The 22,939-nt window shown below is 40.5% G+C and overlaps 1 protein-coding gene across 1 annotated transcript in view; it reads left to right on the top strand.

Annotated features, from left to right (window-relative positions):
* Positions 1-22,939, top strand: part of LOC146608537 (voltage-gated inwardly rectifying potassium channel KCNH7-like) — a 73,831-nt gene that overhangs the window by 6,782 nt on the left and 44,110 nt on the right. Inside the window, exon 3 of the mRNA XM_085348746.1 lies at positions 19,913-20,068. Within this exon, the coding sequence (XP_085204872.1) occupies positions 19,913-20,068 (156 nt within the window). The remainder of the gene's footprint in view (positions 1-19,912; positions 20,069-22,939) is intronic.

The raw sequence follows: 22,939 nt of genomic DNA, 5'->3' as shown, positions 1-22,939 counted from the left end.
TTCAAATGCCATGGATAAATGTGGGAACTTTAGATTGTGATGAACATTTGTTGTCGTTGCTTAAAAAGCCATAATCTGAACAAAATAGGTGACGTTATAAAGTTCAAGTCATAGTTATTTTCAGTCTGTTATTCATGTTGGGTCAGATTTGCTAACGATCTGTCCAAACTTTGCAAACAGAATTATTTTAGGACCTGCTAAAACTTTTAGTATTTAGCATTGGTAGAAACTACATTTTAAATTATGCTTTTAGAATGTTTAATGGATATTTTTAGTGCTATCGTGGATCTGAATGTTATTCATAAATGGAGTGTTAAAAGTGGGTCTTTTCTTTTCTTTCCTTTTGGCTTTTAAAGGCTCAGTTACAAAACTAATGTTGTTTCTGAGTCCTTATCTGATCAATAGTACACATCTGAGATGTGCCTAATAGTTAGTATTTCCTAATTGGTTGATTGCATTCTGGCTTGGTGCATGTGAGTGAATATATATTATTGTGTGTAAGTGATTGTGTGAACATAGCTGTGAGTGCAAGATCAGTTGTATATCTTTTCTCAGCAGTAATACATATACAATACATATACTATGGCAAGGCATGTAAAAGGGGAAAAAGTTGTTCTGCAAGTTTTATGAACAAAGCACAGTAACATTAACGTCATTAACATGCAGGCAGATATATATTGTTCTGTCTGCTTCTGTACATACTTCAGGTCATACTGCTAGGGCTTGGGACAGAATCTAGTACTTTTTAGGGAATTAACTGAATTAGTACAGAGGACAGATTCACACTAAATCGATTGGTGCCAAATTTTGGTACAAGAGCCCATCTGGATTAGACGGTTGTTGCCTTTGCAAATCATGGTGTCCAGAAGTGGTTACAACAGCTGGTGCTGTGTGCGTTTGTGTCTCAGTTTCATGTGCAGCTGCCTCTTGACCAGCCCACAACCCCCCCACCCTCACCTTCACTACAGAGTCCAATCCCCACTCTCCTACCTCCCTCGCTTCCCCCCCTTCCTGACACCATGACACCCCCCTCCTCCAATCCCTCTCTCAGCAGCAAGACATCTCCCCCCCTCCCCTCTTCCCAAACATCTCCCAGTGTCACAGTGGATCAGGTCAGGAGACAACTGAGGAAGCTTCGCCCCAGAAAGGCAGCAGGCCCAGACAAGGTGTGTCCTAGGATGCTAAAGGCGTGTGCTGCTGAACTTGGGGAGCCGCTACAACGAGTCTTCAACCTCAGTCTGCGACTGGGGAGAGTGCCCGCCCTATGGAAGACATCCTGCATCGTCCCAGTCCCCAAAAAGAACCGGCCCAATGAGCTGAATGACTTCCGACCGGTGGCACTGACGTCACATCTTATGAAGACTCTAGAGCGGCTCTTCCTCAACCTCCTCCGACCACAGGTACAACATGCCCAGGACCCACTACAGTTTGCATACAAGGCGGGTGTCGGAGTGGAGGATGCCATCCTGTACCTCCTACACAGAGCCCACTCACACCTGGATGGGGGAAAAGGCACGGTCAGGATCCTGTTTCTTGACTTTTCCAGTGCCTTTAATACCATCCGGCCCTGTATGCTTCAGGAAAAACTGAACAGGATGGAGGTGGACCCCTGCCTGGTGGCTTGGATCTCCGACTACCTCACCGACAGACCACAGTACGTCAGGCTGAAGGACATCACGTCTGACACAGTGGTCAGCAGCACAGGAGCACCACAGGGAACTGTGCTGTCCCCTCTTCTCTTCACCCTGTACACCTCTGACTTCTGCTACAACTCTGAATTATGCCACATTCAGAAGTTTGCAGACGACACAGCCATCATGGGGTGTATCTGGGATGATCAGGAAGAGGAGTACAGAAGTCTGGTGAGGAACTTTGTCGCATGGAGTCACACAAACCACCTGCAACTCAACACCTCAAAGACTAAGGAACTGGTTGTGGACTTCGGGAGGTCTAGAGCAGGTCCACTGCCGGTTCAGATAGAGGGGGAGGAGGTGGAGGTGGTCAACAAGTACAAGTACCTCGGGCTGTGGGTGGACAATAAACTGGACTGGTCATGCAACACAGAGTACCTGTATAAAAAAGCCCAAAGCCGACTGTACTTCCTCAGGAGGCTGAGGTCTTTTAACATCTGCAGGAAGCTCCTGAGGATGTTTTACCAGTCGGTGGTTGCTGGAGTACTTTTCTATGCTGTGGTGTGCTGGGGGAGCAGCACAGCAAAGAAGGACTCATCCAGGCTGGAGAAACTGATCAGGAGGGCTAGCTCTGTGGTCGGCATGAAGCTGGACACTCTGGTGACAGTGGCAGAGAAAAGGACATTAAAGAAACTGATGGACATTATGGACAATGCCAGGCATCCTCTGCACACGGCCATTAACAACCAGAAGAGTCTGTTCAGTGACAGGTTGCTTCTCCCAAAGACAAGAACTAACAGACTTAAAAACTCCTTTGTCCCACACGCCATCAGACTGTTTAACTCCTCTCTGGAGGGGAGAGGGAGGGGAGACAGGAGGACAAAGGAGGGAACAACTAAGCTGTAGTGCCTCTTCACCTCACTGTGCAATACCTTTTGTGCAATACTTTTGTAAATAGTCAACGGTGCAATAGACTCAATACTTGAAATGTGCAATTCACTTGTATTTTTATTTTTATTCCTATTTATTCTATTTATCCCCTTCGTATATTTTATTTATATTGTCTCTGTATTTATATATATGTGTGTGTGTATAACTCTGTAACTTCTGTCGGTGCTGTGCTTTTTTGGAAATCGAATTTCCCAGAGGAACCCACCCGAGGGATTAATAAAGTTCTATCTTATCTTATCTTATCTTATCTTGTTGATTCAAGTTACCATGCTACTTTTGAATTGAATGAAACCTGTGCTTACACTGCATTCTTTTGGTTACTAGATGCTTGCTCTCTCAGTGAGTCTGCTGGGACCTGTTATCACGGTTGTCTGGTTATTACTACTCAACTAACTGATGTTTGTTTATAAATTAGAAAATTAGCCTGCCTCTCCTATCAGTCCATTTTTTGTATTGCAGCATCATGTTCATGTTTCCTAATGATTAAAAAAATTACAATTACAATTTCTAGACCCAAGTTGACACAGTAAAATGACATGTTTTGTCCAAGAGTTGAAATCCAACAACATCAGGTGTACTATCCTATAAAACCTTAGTGTTGGTAATATTTTGCTAAACGTGCTTCTAAGAGAAAATTAAGAGAATGTAGGGCAACGATCCATCAGGAGCAAAACAACACAGTGGAAATAATATTTATTCTTCTTTATCTTTCAGCAAACATCACCTACATAAAGGGCTAATATTTGGGCATGCACAAAACACTTAATGTTACAGGTTACAGAATACAGTTTAACACCATATGTAAACCAAACAAGTTTTCATCCACACATCTGCCCAGTTAGCGCCTGAATCACTTAGGTTAGTATCCAGATTGCCATGGATATACAAACATGGTATTGCAGGGGCTTGGGGCTAACTAATTTGTACAAGAATGAGATGACTTGAAGGTGTTTTTTTGAAGGTGCTGCTGACATAAGTGCACCACATTGTGGGAATTTTGTATGAATAACTCACAATGTGCAAATAGCCAATGAGGCTATGGAAACTGGACAGGATGACTGATGATGAGATGAGTCAGGTTATTCAATGGTGTGAGTCTTGAATGGAAACCACACTCCATAAAACCAATTCTTGCAGATCCATTGCTGTGCAAACAAGATAAGCTCTTATTCTGTTTCACCTGCATTCTCCGTCATGTTCTCGGGTTTAGCTGTGTTTGAGCGCATACAGTGGGCAGCCTGTCTCTGTGAAAGACATGTGTATGAAGGGAAACAGTGCGAGCTAAAAAGAAGGAAATGCAGAGAGAATAAAAGAAGATGCAGGGGACAAAAAAGGGACAACAAAAGACAAAATAAGGTGCATAACTGAAAGACGGAGAGCTGGGATGAAGAAAGGAGCATTCATCCTTATCTAAATGTGTGTGTGGTTGGGGCGGCTGGCAGAGAGAGTAAATGGAGGTGTCAGAGATGGAAAGAAATCAAGTGCAGCTGAATATCAGATGGCTTCTTCCATTGTGGGAACGCCCCCTTGAATTCAGTCCAGTTGCTTGAGAGCTGCTTAAATAATTGATGGCCCTAGTTCTATATCCAACACCCTTTGTCTGTCTCACTGGAAGCAAAGTGTTACCTCTTTATGCAGATACAGAACATTATTTTCACTTGACTGCGCTAAAAACAGAGTGAGCTGTTCTCGTGTTCAACATTGAATAAACCCATATAAAATAAAACAAAGGATTTGCTTAGAAAACTGATTTTGTGCGACTGAATAAAGCTGTCCAGCTCACTCTTATCACTTTACAGGGCCCAGCTAGGGAGCAGTGTAATGAGCAAAGCTACCACTCTCAGTCTAAAGTGACATAGATAGATTTGTGTTGTAGCAGAAGCTTTGATTTCCTCTATATTCATGCCTCACAGTGGATCCCATTTATAACGAGTCTCCTCAACAGCTTTTCTGGGCTGTTAGCAAAAGAAAGAGGCTCCCCAAATGCAGATGTGGTTCTCAAGAAAAGCAGGCAGTTTCTACTTAGCTTCATATTTCATGTTATGAGAGCAGTTACAGTTATTTTTTTAGCTGACGGTTTATTATAACTATTGCAAAGGAACATTTGACCTGGTAATAAAGATCTGGCTTCATTGACAGACTGAATATAAAGACACTAGAATTGTGAAAGCAGACTGGTAGTAATATAGGAATAACGTCTAATGTTAGAATATCTGTTTAAATTAATGTGTATTTCAGTTACAAATTGACAGAAATTGTAAATCTGACTCAAATCTACTCAGCAGGAATACTCAGCTTTTCCCCCATAATGAAAAGAGTAAGAGTCATAACTTAATAACTAACTAAATTCATTTACAAAGACTGACACCAAGCCCACATGATAAAAACTGCAAAAATTTAACTTGCAAAATGCTAACTTTGTTGCCCTGGAAAGCATTTATATGATGGTACATATAGGTGTAACATCTTCAAACCATATTTCAATGAATAGCTGGACAGTTGTCCCCCGTGACAGACCTGACTAGGTTGATAGGCCCGTAAGCTGAGTATCACTTGCCCAATGTCACACTAGTAGCTCTGTAAGGCACTACTGAGCACCAGCACTTTGCTAAGATAAAGGTCCAAAATGCAGCCTTTGTCAACAAAGATGAAAAGATCTGCTCCTCTTTCAGTCATCTTTTGCAGAAAATAGCATGGCCTCAGACAGATAAATGATTTGCTGCCTTTCTGTCTTCTTATTTGTATTAAAATTCATGAAACCTTTCACTTAGTGTGTAACAAGATCATTCGGATCAATAACGTATTCCTTCACCATCCCTCCCCTCCATTGTGCTCCTGTTAGATCATTCTTCACTGCAGCAGCAGACACCATTTTTTTTCTTGTCACTGACATGTCAGATGAAGTACAATGCTATACATATAGTTGTAGACATTAATATCTACAGAATAAAATCAACACAATATTTAAAAAAAAAAAAAAAGAAATCTGATCTTTTTTCTTTAGTTGTTAGGAGGTTGCAAAGGAGTTAATATCCTTCCATTGTTTCTATTTTGTTTCACTGTTTTATTTCATTGATATCCATTAAGGTATTGACATTTTTGGATTCTTTCAAAGAGAAGAATTACTTTCATAAATCAAACTTTTAGCAGAAAGCTATACACGCTGCTCTGGACATGTCAACAGCTTTGTCATTTTCCCACATATAGAATTTTATGATATCAGTCACACATACTAGTTAATTAACTGGTATGAATGAAATCTATTACAAAGCCAGGGCTTTACAGCGCCAGTGAATAAATGTAGGTCAGTCTGGTGTTGTATCTTTGAATTAAGCCCACACTCACTGCATTTATGTGATAGTATTACCGCAAACAGACAGTAAACAGTCTGACGGCCCCTCCCCCAACCCATTCAGGCTCAAACACTTGGCTTTCCTCCCCCTCCCCACAAGTCTCTGCTCATTCTTGTTTTATTAAGGGGCTCACATCTCCTGTCCAGCAGCTCCATGTGCAGAGATGCCGTTCATTCATCTGATGTCCAGGAGATAACAGGTTGACTCTACGAATGCTGACTGCATGGAAGAATCACACAGTGTGGGTCTGCCAATTTAACCCTGCCCCCTCCACTCAGTTGTTCATATTTCTCATGAACGATATTTCAGACCTGATCCCAGATTTTCTCTCATTCAGAGACGAATATACAAAGAGCAAATCTGTGAATGAGCAGCCATTCATTTTTTGTCACTGTTATATAGTTTTTCATTCACTGGATTTTGTGCTGTTTGGATTGTTGCAACAATCAGGGAAGGGAAACAATGAAATGTTCTGAAAAACCTCATGTCCTGGCCTTAATTTGGATCTTATGTTCCCTCACACCTGGACATTGAAATTCAACTGCATCTCCCACATAACAGAAAGGAGGAACAACTTGAAAAACACAACAAAGACCCCAAGACACAATCCCAGCCCCACAACAATCACTTGCTTCCATGAATTGACGCATTTTTGCACCCTATCACTAAATGCCATGGATCTGTATTCTGCTACCCTTGGAGGACCACTTTGATGGGGATTCAATCAACAAACCCTTAGAGGCAGGGGGACAGCCTAAAGCTAGTGGCATATATCATCACAACTGTACAAATGTCAACAAAACCTGACATCTGACATTATCAAGGTGTTAGACCGCAGTAGTTCAAGTCTGACATTTCCCAAACTTCGTCTGTTTGAGGTCTCTTCATCATGCATGTCTTTCTTATTTACATCCAGGTTGGTACTGTGTATTTTGTCTTCGTTGTTTCTTATTTTTTTGGCTCTTGCTAGACAGTTAAGCATGACCAATGCTGTTCAGATTGTTGCAATGCTAAATGACGCTAAAAAAGAAATTATGGGTTCTTTTTTTAAATTTTAGTCTTAGAAGTCCTCATAAGATATTGTTGTATGTTTTCTAGCAAATGTTGCATTACTATATTGTGTGAACGCTATTTTTAGTTGTCTGACAAAGTCGAACCAGTATTTGGTTATGAACTGGCTAAAAGAAAAAAGTGACTGAACATAAGGGTGGGCGATAGAAACGATATACGATAGAAACTTGGCCAACGATAGAGATTTTGACTATACCGCTCTATCGTGATAGCGCATGTTGATGATGTGCCTGTTTTGGTCGAAAGCATCGCAGCGGCTTACAGCCATTATCCATCCATCCATTCGCTTCCGCTTGTCCTTTTCAGGGTTCCGGGGGGCGCTGGAGCCTATCCCAGCTGTCATAGGGCGAGAGGCGGGGTACACCCTGGACAGGTCGCCAGTCTGTCGCAGGGCCAACACACAGGGACAGACAACCATTCGCACTCACATTCATTCGCACATTGTGACAATTTGGATTATGCAATTACCCTATCCCCACAAGCTGCATGTCTTTGGACGGTGGGAGGAAGCCGGAGTACCCGGAGGGAACCCACACAAACACAGGGAGAACATGCAAACTCCACACAGAAAGACCCCGGCCTGATGTTGGAATTGAACTCAGGACCTTCTTGCTGTGCGGCAACAGTGCTAACCACCATGCCACCGGCAGCATCTGCAAAATATGCCGACAGTCATAGCAAAGAGATGAAGCACTTTTGAAATGTGGGGAAAGCCAAAAACTGCGCTTCCTCCACTTCCATAACATTGATTCATTAATGACTTTTTTCGAGTGGAAAAAAAGTTGGCATTCATCCTCCAGCTTCACTGTGCCAATGTTATGCTAACATAGCTGTTTCGCTAGCAATCATGTAGCACAACAATAGGTAGTCCAACTTCAGTAACCCTGCAAATGCCACTGCTGTTTAGTTTTCTCTCTTCATTTATGTTGGAAGTGGTAGCAGAGCTGTACGTTTTAATTAGTTTCAAAAATCTCTCAGTCAGAACATAGTATGTCATGTTTAGGTGGAAACTAGCGAGCTAACTTCCTGCTAACTTCTAACTCCGTTAAATTTAATAAATTCTGTTTTCATGGATGCCTGGATGTTAAACTTAATTGTTACACCTGGTAAAGCAGCAACGCTGATGATTTTATTAAAGATTAAAGAATTTAGACCGTTTTTTACTCTCAGTAAAAGAGTTTGACTTTGGGACCTGAAGGGACGGAATTTTGGACCCAGATTACTCCGCGAAGCTCCTCACCATGGCAGCCGTAATGCTCTGACAATCCATCAAGCAGTGCGGCTTACCAAAGTTGTACTAAAACATTTTTTAACAGATTTCTGCACGCCCAAATCGGGTTCGAGGTCAGTAAGCACAACCAGAATTCATATATAAGGCACACTCTCTATTTTTGAGAAAATTAAAGAATTTTAAGTGTGCCTTGTAGTGTTGAAAATACCTTATACAGAAGAAAAGAATATATCGCGATATATATCGTTACCGCACATGCTTGAAATTATATCGCGATATGAATTTTAGGCCATATTGCCCAGCCCTAACTGTACAATCATTAACTGGCTCTTCAAGGTATTCTTCAAAGGTTCACGTACACAGTACACATTCAGTCAAGCTCTCGTGCTGTAATAATACTGTAAACAGTAACCCATACACCACATGAACACAGGATATCCACAAATTTAAAAGTCACTAATCAGTTGTTCGTGTATTCAGTAATTTTTTTTATATATAGTGCCAAATCACAGTAGCAGTTGCCTCAAGATGCTGTATGTTGTAAAGTAAAGGCCCTACAATAATACAAAGAAAACAGTGAAAAACCCGTTTGATGAAGTGCTTTGGCGACAATGGGAAGGAAAAACTCCCTTTTAACAGGAAGAAATCTCCAGCAGAACCTGGCAGGGGGAGGGACGTCCATCTGTCGTGACCAGTTTTTGTGAGGGGAGGACAAAGACATGCTGTGGAAGTTAAGTTCCTTTTGTAAGTGTCTTTTGTATTTAGCTGTCATCCTGTCTTTGTCCTCCGGATTCTGAATTTGGGTCCTTTTTTAAACCCTCACACATCATAATGGAATTTTAGTATCAGTCTGTCAATCTGTCAATAGCAGTAAGCCACGTTTTCCCGATCCAAGGATAGAAACAATACCAAGGAAATATCAGATAAAAGATTCAACATATGCTAAAATACAGCAACTAGTTTTTGTAATAAACCCTGAAGTACTCTGCAGTTGTGGGTAATTTTCAGCTCCATCTCTGATCAGCAGTGACAGAAACATATCAGCACAGGCGGATGCTTTAATTTTGTCATGCTTGATGTTGTCCCTTTTTTGGTAGCATCTGAAGCGCTTGTCACATCAGCTACAAAAACCATCTGTCTGTCCAAGATGGTGCAGTAGCACTGAGTTTGGAAAGATAAAGTAAAGACATAAAAACTACCTACTGTAACTTTGGCACTGAGCTCCTAATTTTTTGTTGTTTACTGTTTAGTAACTCTGTTTCCCTGACACTAAAAGAGGAACAGAAAGACAAACTTGTTTACTGAAAATGGCAAAGCAGGAGTCAGCTGACTCCTTGCACCACTATATTTTAATAGTTATGTATGCATGGTAAACACTGCTGGTTTACATTTTGAGGAGGGGCTCATAAAATAAGACCTTGAATGAATCTGCACCACAATCAGGCACACAAAAGGCAATTAAGTTGCTTGTATTCAGTTCTGCATCATGACTCAGATTTGGAATAAAGTTTATCTGCTTCAGCCTGCAGTTTGGCTTTTATACTGTGTGATTTAAACTCATTATGAAGTGTCTCTTATATAAATGCTGAGACAGAATGCATTGACCCTCTGATTCAAATTTTACTTTTAGTCACTGTCTTCCTACCATTATCAGGTCCTGTTGAAAGTCATTGTGCCTCATGCTAACAAGGCTGTACTCTGTCATTGTGATCACAATGTTTAACACCCACATCTCCTGTCTGTTCAAGAGGAGATGTTATGGGATGTTATGACTCCATCGCTAATTTCCAGGAATATATTTATGATATGCCATTACATTCGATTTTAATTATGTTCCAAGACTGTCATTGCCTTACCACTGGCAGGGGATAAATGGAAATAATTTTCTTCTATGAATAATAACAGAGGATATTTCTGCAGTTATAAATAATGTGTACGTATGTACTGTGTACCTGTTATTCATATAGATGCTGAGGCACTTCTCTTGATTTGACAAGTGACCTCTGTGCTACGAGACAGTTTCTCAAACCACCAGGCCCTGTGCTGCCATTGATGACATTCAATTCTGGAATAGATAGCAGACATACACGTATACAGTTCCGAGTACATCTAAATGTTCTCAGTGGAAAAAGGAAAACGGGAGAGGGGTGGGAAGCGCTGGTTACATTTCCAGAAGCATAGGCTTGTTTTTTAAATCTTTCTCATTTATAATCATTTAGCTTTAATACTTTAATGGAATCACAGCATCTTTTCACCCATCTTCTGTTTTTGAGTAGAGTCATCAGATTGAGTGGCTTGTCTGTTACTGTAAATGAGAATTTGTGCTCTTTGCAGTTTACACAGGTCGCCGTCATTCCTACACCCATGTTGCTTTTCTCACTTTCTGAATAAAAGACACTACTGCTACAACAGTGATCGACTCCAACACATTCTAACTTGCTGAGACGGTTAAAGAGTGACCTGGATAACTTGATTTGATGACAATTAGTTGTGGCGAACTGAAAAAGCTCACAGTTGAGCGTTTTACAGAGACATAGAGAGTGGAAACAAGGAGGGAAGTGTCACTGTAACCCCTGAGGTAGTGTAACACCAGAGCTGCTTGAGGCTCAGCTCACATTAGTATCACTCATTTGTGCTCACATACAAACATAACTGCATACACCCACACATACACACACACCATGTCTATCAAACCAAGGCAAAAAGTAGAGTTTTCCATTTAAAATGATTTTCACTTAAATGGTGCTGGCAGAGATTTCTCCGAGTGAGGGCTGTCAAGATTACCATATAACAGTCAGATATAACCAGTTAACAGATGTTAAGCAACTGTGTGTGTGTATCCGTGTATGAGAGAGACAGCAAGAAGAAGAACTTGATCAAACTGCAGAGATAAATGTATGCTTGTGTTGAACTTTAGTTACCTTTCCACTGTGAATGAGTGTACGTTCAGCTGCATTCTTTTAATTATTGATAGTGGAAATGGAATGAAATTTCCAGCATCCTGAAACTGGAAATCCTCCTCCTGCTGTGCAACTGTCAGGTACACAGTCACATTCAGCAATTTCTATTACCTAACTAATTTAGTTTTTTTACAAAGGATTGTTGTTGTTTTTTTTTATAATAAAGATACCAGGATTTTGTTCAGCTATGCAAATTGTTTATCACACCAACCCTCTTCATATCCTTCTTTTATTCATTTGAATGTTGTGCACATCCATGCATCTTCCTCTTTTCATGGTAGCACCATATTTACCATGCTTTGTCCCATATGACCACTATGCCTGTCCAAACATGTCCAAACTATTACAGCCTTTCCTCTCTAACTTTTCTCCAACACACTCAACTTGAGCTGTCGATCTGATGTACTCATTTCTTCATGAAATTGATCTTGTCCATTTTGGTCATTCCCAGTGTCAATCATAATCTTCAGCTCTGTCACCTCCAACCAAGCCTCCTGTCTTTTGTTAGTGCTACTGTCGCCAATCCATATGTCATATTAGGTCTCACTATCATCTTGTAAATCTTCTCTTTTACTCTTGCTGCTATCCTTTTCTCACAAATCACCGCTGACACTCATATCAGCAGGGTAAACTGCCTGCACTTTCTCCTTCACCTCTGCACTCTCCATTGGTTTGTATGGTTGACCCCAGGTATTTAAACTCATCTGCCTTCACTATCTCTACTCTTTCTATGTTTACCTTTCCACCTGTCCCATATCTTATTCACACACACATATTCTGTCGTGCTTCCACTGGTTTTCATTCCTTTTCTCTCCAGAGCAAACCTCCACCTATCCAGGCTCTCGTCTGCGCGCTACTTTCACTATAGATCACAATGTCATTGGTAAACATCATATTCCACTGAGAATCCTGCCTGATCGTATCTGTCAACCTATCCATCATCATTGCGAACAAGAAGGGCAGCTCTGATGTAATCCCATCCCACTATATCTCAGTGTCTTGATGCATGTCCTGTACCAGCCTCACATACTTCTTTGCCACTCCTGACTTCCTCAAGCACAGCCACAGCTCATCTCTTTGCACCCTATTATTAATTTTCTCTAGATCCACAAAGACAGAGCACCTCTTTTTGACCTTCTCTGTACATCTCCATCAATACTTTTTACTACAGCTTTGCGCATCACCCTTGTTCAGAATGAGCAATGCTCAAGAAGTTGCAAACAACCCAAGAGCCACATCTCAGTTTCTACAGGCTTCAGTTATATGTGAAATATTACATTTTATGACAGGGCAATTAGAAAAAGACTGAAAAATCGCCCCTGGTGCACGCAGAGTATTTTCAGACGAAGACACCGTTTTAGTGTTAATGTGGACGTAGCCTAAGAGGACTACTTTATCTTGAAACTTTGCTAGTGGAAAATAAGATGTTGTTTGACTACTTTGGCTACTAGCCAGTTGCCACAGCTGCCTATGGTTGTTTATGTTGGTCTGCAAATACTCACTAATTATTAGCTCAGTAGAAGTAGAATTTGAAAAAATTCAATTCTTTAAAGTAAAAGTTGTGCCTGCAGCCAGCATGTTTCAAAAGACACTTTCACTTTGAAGCCAAATGGTTTTCATTTCCAGTTTGCAGATTCACAGTTTCCATACAGCTCAGGGAATAGCTGTGCAGTGCTTGTGGAAAAGTCCAACACCTTCAAACTGCGACCACAGCAGTGTCCTAGAGACCAAAGCAATCGAAAATAGTTGTGGAGTTGTGCAACACATTTTTCCCAGTGAGAGGTAAAACTCAGGGGGTTGCTGACCGCTGACTAGGGCTCTAGAAATTATTTTTCCAATGACTGTCATCAACTTCCAGCAAATAGTTAGGGAACACTAATTTTTCCCTCATGATCAGTGGTTTCTGGTAGCTGGTCACAGACTAATCTCTAGGCCTATGTAACTTCGGCTTTATTTGTCACCACATGTTTGCAAAACCTCAGTAAGAAAATTGAATATTTCTTCCAGTAGTGTAGACTGTTGACCTCTGCTGAGCCTTGGGTTTTGTGTTTTGGCCATTGCCATCTTGGTTTTTTGGAGCTATAACTTTTCAACCAGGGTTTAACTGAACAGCTACCATTTCAGTAGTGGGTTAACACTCCTACAGGTTACTCAGGTTATTTCCTCAGCAGGCTAAGATAAACAGCCAAGAAAACATTAAGGATTAAGATAATTCTACTGCCTGCTTGGCTGACAAGTCATTTACCAATGAACTGCCAACTCTCTTTCTTTTTGAAACCAAAATTGAAGAAATCAGTAAATTTTCTTTAATTGGTGAAATTAATACAATGACATCTCATGTCCTGTACAGCACTAAATATAATTAAAGTATCAGGTCTTTTACACTATAAAACAAAAATTTTACACTATAAAATACTATGAAAAAATCTTGAGATATCCCTAATTTCTTAATGATTTGCTACGAAAATGGGAAATAGGGGAAATGGGATATTATTAATTGAAACATGCATAGAAATACAATATATAAGGAAAAAAAGAATTTGCACAATTCTAATGAGATTATGAAAGTCAATAAGTTGTAACGCCCACCTTTATTCTTCAATAGAGCCTGAAATATCTTACGCAAGCTTTCTTGTAATTTCTTTAAGTAGGCTTCAGGAAAAGAGCTCCAAGCTTCTTGAAAGATATTTCAAAGCTCTGCTCGGCTGGAGGTAATGCCCTTCAGCAGAGCAGAGCAGTGATCCCTCAAGCTTAAAATGAGCTTGAACTGGCACAACCTTTGATGGTGTAATTAATGTAAGTTGAGAAAGAGAATCATGGCAGTGAGGCACAGACTGAGAGAACTGTGTTGAACAGAGACATGTATTGGATAGCTCTGTAATGAAAGGACATTGTTGGAATTGTTGGTCATTGGTGTATCAATGCAATATAAGACACTACCCTCATCTGAACTTTGTCCTTAGCTCCATTAGTGTTCCTGTTGTTAGTCCAAACCTTGAGGTCAAATTAAGGTTCCCGGGAGTCTTGTGTACTAAAAGGTGTCTATAACGTGTCTGTTATGCAGAATATCAACTTTTATCCACTGTGTTTGAGATGAATGCCGGTTTTATCTCATGCACAGTTGTGTTAATTTCATAGTAATGTCTTTGCTTGGACCAGTCATCTAGGTTACTGGAGAGACATCAAGTACAAAAACTGGCATGGAGGTGACTTTGCATGACTGGAACTACCTTTTTTTTTTTAAATCTTGTGTTTTTATCAGAATGGACACTGACTCCCCACTGTACCAGAGTAGTTATGTTCAAAAATGATAATGCTATACAATGTGGCTTTGGTCTGAAAATATTAAAGAGCATGCTGTGATTTGGCGTAGTCTGCATATACACTTGGTAACACACTGTGCTGCCATCCTGCCGAGCCATCTGTCTAGCAAAAGATTACTAGGTAGCTCTGTTAATCCAGGTAGCTTCCTAACTGCACCCTGTCAGCGAGGAAATGAAGTTGAGTGGAAAATGTTTCAATGAATAAGACCCACGTTTCCTCTCAGGCTTAAGGCTTGACCTTGACACACCAAGCAGTTTCAACACTAGCAAAGCAGTAGCCTTATCACGCTGCTTATATATATAGAATTCCCTCCAGTTTGGCTCAAGAATCTTGTTTATGGGGATGATAGGCAGTTTTGTGCGCATTAGATCACTTTCACCTTGCCAAAGTTTGAGATTCTTTGCCACTTACATGAACTGTGTGTCAGCACTTTCCTCCATCCACCATTCTCTGAGGATTAGAGACTAGAAAAGAACAGATTGTGTTTCTGTTTCACTTCATCCATCCATGACTGTAAATTTGTGTCATGGGAGGGCTGATGCTGAGTCACACACTTTCTTTAAGTTTGAAGGGTATTTTTTTTTTCAATTCTAAATCTGTTGTTAAAGCAGTAGAGATGGCACCCGATCTATTAAATGGAGATATTTAACTGTGTTTGCTTTGCTTGTCCTTATAAATATTCAGGTCAGAAATTCTCTGACTAAAGTTGTTTTAGTCAGAGAATTTCAAAGGTGTGCTCTCTCATTACACTGCACCATGTAAAGCAGCTCCATTGCCTGCGTATTAGATTTAGTTGGACAGAGAACATTCTGCTAATTAATGCTGCCGGCAGGCTGTGTGTGAGTGACTGTGTGTGTTTATGTGTGTGAGCCAGTGTCTGTCTGTGGCTGTTTCAGAGTGTGCTGAGCCGAGATCTGTGGACCTCATTAGCGTTTTTGTGCGCATGCTTGGCTGTCTCACTGCCAGTGTGCACGCAAGAAATGTAAATGTTATTTCTGTTTGTGTGAGTGTGTGCATGCATGTATGTGTATCTGTGTTTGCCTGTCACACTCCTCTGAGGCAGGATACACAGGCAGATGGGCAGAAATTTGCATCAGCAGCAGTGTCGGGAATCTTTCTGATCTGTCCGTTTATAACGCGTCAGGTGGCCTTCCTGCAGAGAACCTGGGCAGCTCTCTTTCTTCTCAGGAAGAAAGACATGCAGAGACAGGAGCAGAGAACGAGAGCAGGCAAATAAAGACTAAGGGGAATAAACCAACAGAAAAAAAAGGAGTCTGGATTTAAGAGACATGAAGGAGTAAAGGAGTAATGACCAGAAGAGATAGAGGGAAAAGAAGTTCATGTAGAATTATTATTTTTATGCAGGTTTAAAACTAATACTAAACCCATATTAAAACTGGTCACTCCGCTCCAAGTAACACATGCGTCAACTGAAGTAATGACAAAAAGTCAGATGTCTATTCATATTAATGTACAGAATTCACCTGCTTGCTGCTACTACTGCACATTCACCCAGTGTATATACTATATGTATGTATATATATATATATATAATGGTCTTCCTCTACACCCCCCCCCCCCCCCCCCCCCAATTTTTGCACATGTCGAGGAGCGTGTCAGGCTACATTTCACTGTGTGTTATACTTGTATAACTATGCATGTGACAAATAAAGAACCTTGAACCTTGAAAAGATCACAATGTCCTTGTGCCCCTGTATGGCTTAGAAACTATAAGCACTTCTCTACTCCATTGTCTTTTTCATATTCAACTGTATTTGAATTGAGCCATTGCTAAGTATATGACATGAGATCACATGAAAAATTATTACAATAAACAAAATATAGATTTTTTTAACAAACTTTAAGTTTTTATAAAATTCCCATCACTTTCTTCTTCTTCTATTCTTCTTCATACACACAGCTTTAAACCCATTCTCATTCTTATGTTGCCTAAAAAAGCCATTGTCACCAAGTCACCATTATGTTTTCTAGAATATAATACTTGACACTTATGAATTATAAATGCCTATGGATTCCAAGCAGCCTATTTTTAGAGTCACTCATACACGTACACACATAGATTGCATTTCAAGGCTGGGGTTTTGTCCCTGCAAGCACTACTTTTATAGACTGCTCTGTACTGTACTGTGAACGAATTTACTACAAGTACTGGAAAGTACTGTATGTTAAAAAATAATATAGTATAGTCAACTAATCACATAAAAATGAAATCATAACTATCTATATTTGATGTGAGCATCTCCAGTTCTCCTGGGTACAGGTGCAGTTATTCAAGCTTGGAAAATGTGCCACAGGTCTCTGGATTTTAGACTGGCTCACTGTCTTTTGTCTCTTGATATAATCTCTGCATGGTGTGTTTAGTGTGGGGCTCTTTGTTCGCCTTGTGTTTGAAGATGCAGGCCATTTACCATTACATCACATAATATTTAGCAAGTTTTATTGGATTTTGTTCGTTGATGGATAGAATGCTTTGAGACTTCTGCACAGCACTGTATGGTTGTGCACATGTGAGGGCATCTGTGTGCATGCATGTGATTTGTTTTGCATGTTTGGTTAGTCTATGCAAATGTGCATTTGTACAACTTCAGACACTTCTTCAACACTACAACTGAAAAAATGTAATGATAGGTGGCTGGGTGGTGTTTGTGTTTTCAGTGGAAACACTGTTAAATGCCCATCTAAATGATTTATTCCATTTGTTTGTTGCCATAAAAGGGAAATTTCTTTCAACACCCTGTATATTGGCAGATGAATAAAGATAATCATTTGAAAAACATCTTGAAGTCACTTTGTACTGATGACAGAATGGTGCAGTGAGTTTAACTTTCTTTGGAGCGCTCAGTTGTTTCCATGGAGACAGACGGAGAAGATTTTAATTTGCAAACAAAGTGAGTCAAATTATAGGATGCTTATCACTGTCAGTGCTACTCCTTGTGCTTAAAGAGATAAAAACAACAGATGCATTTGTATTTTTATAATGACAAACATATCTGAGCTGAGATGAAAGCTAAAATCAAAGTCATTGATTGAAGTTCATATTTTAAGTTGGGGTAAATAACTGAATCTGTCAGTATGAGGTAAGTACACAATAATATCTGGATGCACTCTTTTCATATCCAAAATATTCCACTAATAATGTGTGTATATTTGTGTAGGTCAGGATTTAATCCCTCTAGCTAACGTCAAAGTCCTTCTAGAAGCATGACTTACCACTTGGCAGCCATATTGGTAACTCTTCTGGGGCGATCGTGGCTCAAGAGTTGGCAGTTTGTCTTGTAATTGGAAGGTTGCCAGTTCGAGCCCTGGCTCCGACAGTCTCAGTTGTTGTGTCCTTGGGCAAGACACTTCACCCGTTGCCTACTGGTAGTGGTCAGAGGGCCCGGTGGCGCCAGTGTCCCACAGCCTGGCCTCTGCCAGTGCGCCCCAGGGCAGCTGTGGCTACAATGTAGCTTGCCATCACCAGTGTGTGAATGGGTGGATGACTGAATGCAGTGTAAAGCGCTTTGGGGTCCTATACAAATACAGGCCATTTACCATCTTCTGGGTAGTTATTTCATAAGTGTATGGGGAGCGTGTGAATAAAATTGACAGTCAAGTCTGATTCAAATTGCTTTTAAAAAGTATGTTGAATGCAAACTAAACTATGTGGATTATCTTGTCTTCTTCCTGTCACCCCAACCGGTCGCAGCAGATGGCCGCCCCTCCCTGAGCCTGGTTCTGGTGGAGGCTTCTTCCTATTAAAAGGGAGTTTTTCCTTCCCACTGTCGCCAAAGTGCTTGCTTCAGTTGTGATTCAAAACAAGCTTCTTTTTTTTTACCTCAAGTCATAGTTGCTATATCAGAATGCTGTTCTCTTAATACTCACTCTGTAGTCAATGCTGTGTTCATAGTGTAGTGTGTATATGTGTGTATATAGTGCCGGTTTACACCAAGAGTCATTTTAAGGTAAAGGTACGGAACTGGAGAGGGAACACTAGCAATCTGGTCATTCCCTGTGAGTGAGTAGGCAGAACTAGGGTGAAGAAGAGGCAACCATCTGCTGTGACTTTATGTTCTGTATTATCTGTAAGCTACAGTGCTACAGTGTTGACACTGTAGTCACAGGAGGCACGGTAGTTCCCCCCCCCCCCCCCCCCCCGCCCCAGATTTAAGTGAATAGTTCAACCCACCCATGGTGACACTGATATACTGTTAGGCCCTGGATATTGCTTAGCCCTGCAAAATGTGGACTTCCTAAAACATAAATCAAAACCAGGCCTTGTGAACTACTTTGGTTTACAAAGCTGCACAGTAGCATTTGAGAACCTGATATAAGAAAGTGAGTGGTAATCCACAATTCTTTTGTAGGCAGAGTAAGAATCGCAGTTTAGGGTGTTTGAGCAGCAGTGCATCTATGCTCCCCCAGAAGCTGGGCTGGGTGCCTGCTGGGTGAGCTATAAATAGCCTAATAGTGATACCAGGATTTCAAGTCTAGTGTGTGAGAGAGCATCTTCCAACAATGTCTATGTTTATTAGTTAAAACATAAACATGCATCTCATTTTTGTTCATTGCTCCTGTACTACAGCTTTACTAATGTTGGCAACACTTCAATTACTATTTAAGCCTAGAGTAGGATTAAAGACGGAATCAAACCTAAAAATAAAAATGTAACAATCATATTTTCTGTTTTTCTGAAGCTAGGACAAGTCAGCTGGTAGGAATGGTCTACAATTTTGTCTCCTATATCTGCTTTATTTTTGTTCACCTCTTTCCTATTTGATCAATTAGGAACATTTAGATGTGAGGCATTAGCAGCTAGCAGGGTTGTATTAAATTACCTCCCACTGTGAAGCCATTGCCAACTCTAGTAATTGGGCCTCATTTTTTTTCCTTCCATGAGAACTGCTGTGAAAATATTCATGGTTGTTACATGAAGAAGAAATTATTAATTATTCAAGGGGATACATTATTTAAATAATCTGCTAATGTTAGGTTTGATGTAAGCTGTTTGCAATGTTTCAACTGTACTGAACTGTGAAGGACACTTGCCGCATGTCTGTATGTATAAAATCATTGAGCTCCAGTGGGTTTCCTCTCAAAGGCCTTGTTGACCTTTTCACCCTCATTTTTCTGCCAGACCTGCCTGTGTGAGCAACGTTATCTGGAATAAGATGCTTGAATGTCAAAGGGTGTTAATGGAAAACTCCAGGGTCAAAATGTCTAGAAACCTGCTATGTTGGGTTTAAATCAGGTTTTCCATTTTGCTTCAGACTGAAAAATTACAAAGATTGATTGGGCCTCATAATTTCGAGATTCTGTATCTGCCACTGGCTCACATGTTAAGTCAATCAAATAGAAAACTCTTTCTAACTGTGATTTCCTTTTGCTTAGGTTCAAACTTCCTCTGTGCCACCCATATCATCCCTGTGAAGAACGAGGAGGGTGTGGTCATGATGTTCATCCTGAACTTTGATTACATCCTGGATGAAGGCAGCAGTGACTCGCTGGAGAGACTAAACCATACCTCACCTTCTAAAGCTGATCAATGTGAGTAAAAACATGCAAGGCCCAGGCAGGAGAAGGTCGGTGCTAGACGACCGTCTGTGACATTTGGTCGGAGCTTTTATTCGTTCCCCAAATCTGGTTGTGTTTGTACCATTAAGTAAATATAGTGTTAGAAATAATACACGTATAAAGGTGGACATATATTAGAAATACATAAATATACTAGAGACCAGTGTTGGGACTAACGCGTTATTAAGTAACGCGTTACAGTAACTACGTTATTATTGTGGTAACGAGCACGGTAACTAGTTATTATGCCAAAGCCGGGAACGCGTTACTCGTTACTGGGATTTAGAGAGGCTCGTTATTCGTTACTTCGTGTGGTGGCTATCGCGGAGCTTCCACAGATTCAATAACATTAGCAAGTGGTGGAAGCCAGCAGGTGGATGAAGGAAAAGGGAGGCAAGAGGAGAGACCCGAAGCAGCCGCTGGTCCGAGAGTGTCAGGTGAACTGAACTTCAGGTAAGAAGTTATAACCTGCAGTCCATCTGGGTCAGATATGAACCAAGTTTAGGTGGAGTTTATTTTCGTTATGCTGACTTTTTCGTACTGCGTGCTAGCTAGCATGACGGAGTTTCTATACAGCTGGGTGGTGCTATGTTACTGATGTTGAACTTTATTTTGTTCATAAGGTTAATTATTAGAGTTGCCAACCGTCCCGTAAAAAACGGAATCGTCTCGTATTCAGAGAAAATATCATGCGTTTCGTATTGAGGTGAAAAGGAACACAGTTTGTGTTTCAGCTACAATGAAAAAGACACAAAGCTGGAGTTATTCTGTGTTTACGCTGCACAGCTGCCTCTTCTTCTCTCATCCTCTCACCCTCCCTCTCCTGTTTCTACTTCAATCATGAAACTGATCAATGATCAGCTGATCGGCTTTTCTCTCTTGTTTATTTATCGCCCACTTTGCGCCAGAAAGAGGAAACCAGCGGATGTCGCGGTAAACAACAGCAGCACGTTTAAGCTTGATCAGCTGCTGTTAGAATTTATTTAATATTAATTTCTAGTATCAGCTGATGTTGGCTGGAGCCACAGCTGTAAACCTGCTGGTCATGATATGGTTTGGTTATGTGATGAGAGGGAAACATGAAGATGAAACCAGGAGATGTCCTTACTGAATCATCAGAGCTGTGATGGAGAAACAGGTTTACCTTTTAGGTGACATGAATGAGTTGAAGGGAAGTTATGAACTGTTTCTGAGAGACAAATAACACCAGGATCCTTTTCTAAGTAGCTGACAGCTGGTGCAGGGGCGGGTCTAGCAAAGTGTTGCCAGGGGTCCATGTAGGGCATTAAAAGGGAAAGGGGGGCACAAAGAAATACTTTCTTATTCTCATTTAAAATGTCTCACTTTTAAAAAAATAATTATCTGAGTCTTGCAACAAACAATTGATAGATTGATACATATATCCCATCAGAACAGTGTACATCACTGTCACAACAGCGTTTATTTTCATTCAAAGGTTTTATGATTTTTCCTATAATGGTCAAAATGCCCGGGACGATTTTTTTTGTCCCAGTCCAGCTCTGTATGCAGCTCATCTGCAGTCTGGTGTTACCTACATCTTCCTATTCAGAAGGCAGAATTTCCGAGTTCTGAGTACAATCGAAAGCACCACGACTGCAGTTTTTGTGTTGGATGTAAAAAGCAGGCTAGGATAGAATCAGGCGTGGGATTTCTCTCGTGGAAATGTGCACATTATTTTTTCCTTTCTATTGGTAGGTGGCACAGTGCACTTGTGGCAAGTAAGCAAGCTAGAAGACTGGCAATCTTGCTGGGTATCCAGTTACGGAAGCAACACATTAACAAGAGAATTCTGAGTAAAACCAAAGTTACTTTCCCTAGTAACTAGTTACTCTGAAAGTAACGAGTAACTTGAAGTAACTGAGTTACTTTTGATAGAAGTAACTAGTAATGTAACTAAGTTACTAATTTAAAGTAACTTACCCAACACTGCTAGAGACCTACTATAATCTTAATGTTGCACATGCTGCTGTCTGCTATAATTGATATTTCACTTTAGTATAACTGATCCGCACTTTGTGTTTATGCCTTTTTTGCGCTGATTCTAAAGCTGTTAGTTTCATCTCTCTCCAAACAATATTGACCGAACCAGCAGCAAAAAAGATCCAAACTATGCTTCACAAAAACATCGTCATGAATTCCCTCTGACTTTTGCTGTTTTGCTTCCACCACACTTCATGCACAGCTCTCTCTCTCTTTCTCAGTATACTTCAAGAACAGTTTCCCGTCTAAAAATCTGTTTTCTGCATTATTCGCTTGCTTGTTACGCACAAGTCTGCCGTTGTTTACAGCGCTGTCGGCTGCTGTTTTTTTTCCTTTTACTTGCTTCCGAAAAGAAAGCCTCATTTCTGCTGTTCAATAGGCTTCTGAACAAATGTAAACTTTTTAAAATTATGCAAAATGCATAATGCGCTAATAAAACCGCTGTAACTTCAGAGGTAATGTTCATATGTTGATTAATGGTTTTCTTTCATTTTTGATGTACTGCAGAATATATTTTATAAAATCCCAGGCCAGGAAAATCACCTTCATGTTTTTCTGTGTTTTCTCTTCAGCTACTTTGACACAAAGGCATCTGCTGTGATGCTTACACCTTTGATAAAGTCTTGCAAGTGTCAGCTTCCTTTTTATAGATACAAAAATATGTAAATGTACTGATCTGAATTATAATATTTCTGGCTCTCTGAGGCAAAATTTCCCAGATTTAAATCGAATTGAATCAAATCGTGGATCGTGAATCGGAATTGAATCGAATCGATTCTAGAAATCAGTGACAATACCCAGCCGTATACAAGACTGCTCAAAGACGTTTCACCATTAATGCTT

The sequence above is a fragment of the Diplotaxodon limnothrissa genome, linkage group LG23 (genome assembly GCF_057381915.1).
Source record: "Diplotaxodon limnothrissa isolate DT_005_m linkage group LG23, D_limnothrissa_male_GT1.1, whole genome shotgun sequence".
Taxonomy (NCBI): domain Eukaryota; kingdom Metazoa; phylum Chordata; class Actinopteri; order Cichliformes; family Cichlidae; genus Diplotaxodon; species Diplotaxodon limnothrissa.
The sequence above is the reverse complement of the archived record's forward strand: the minus strand, read 5'-3'. Positions and strand labels throughout refer to the sequence as shown.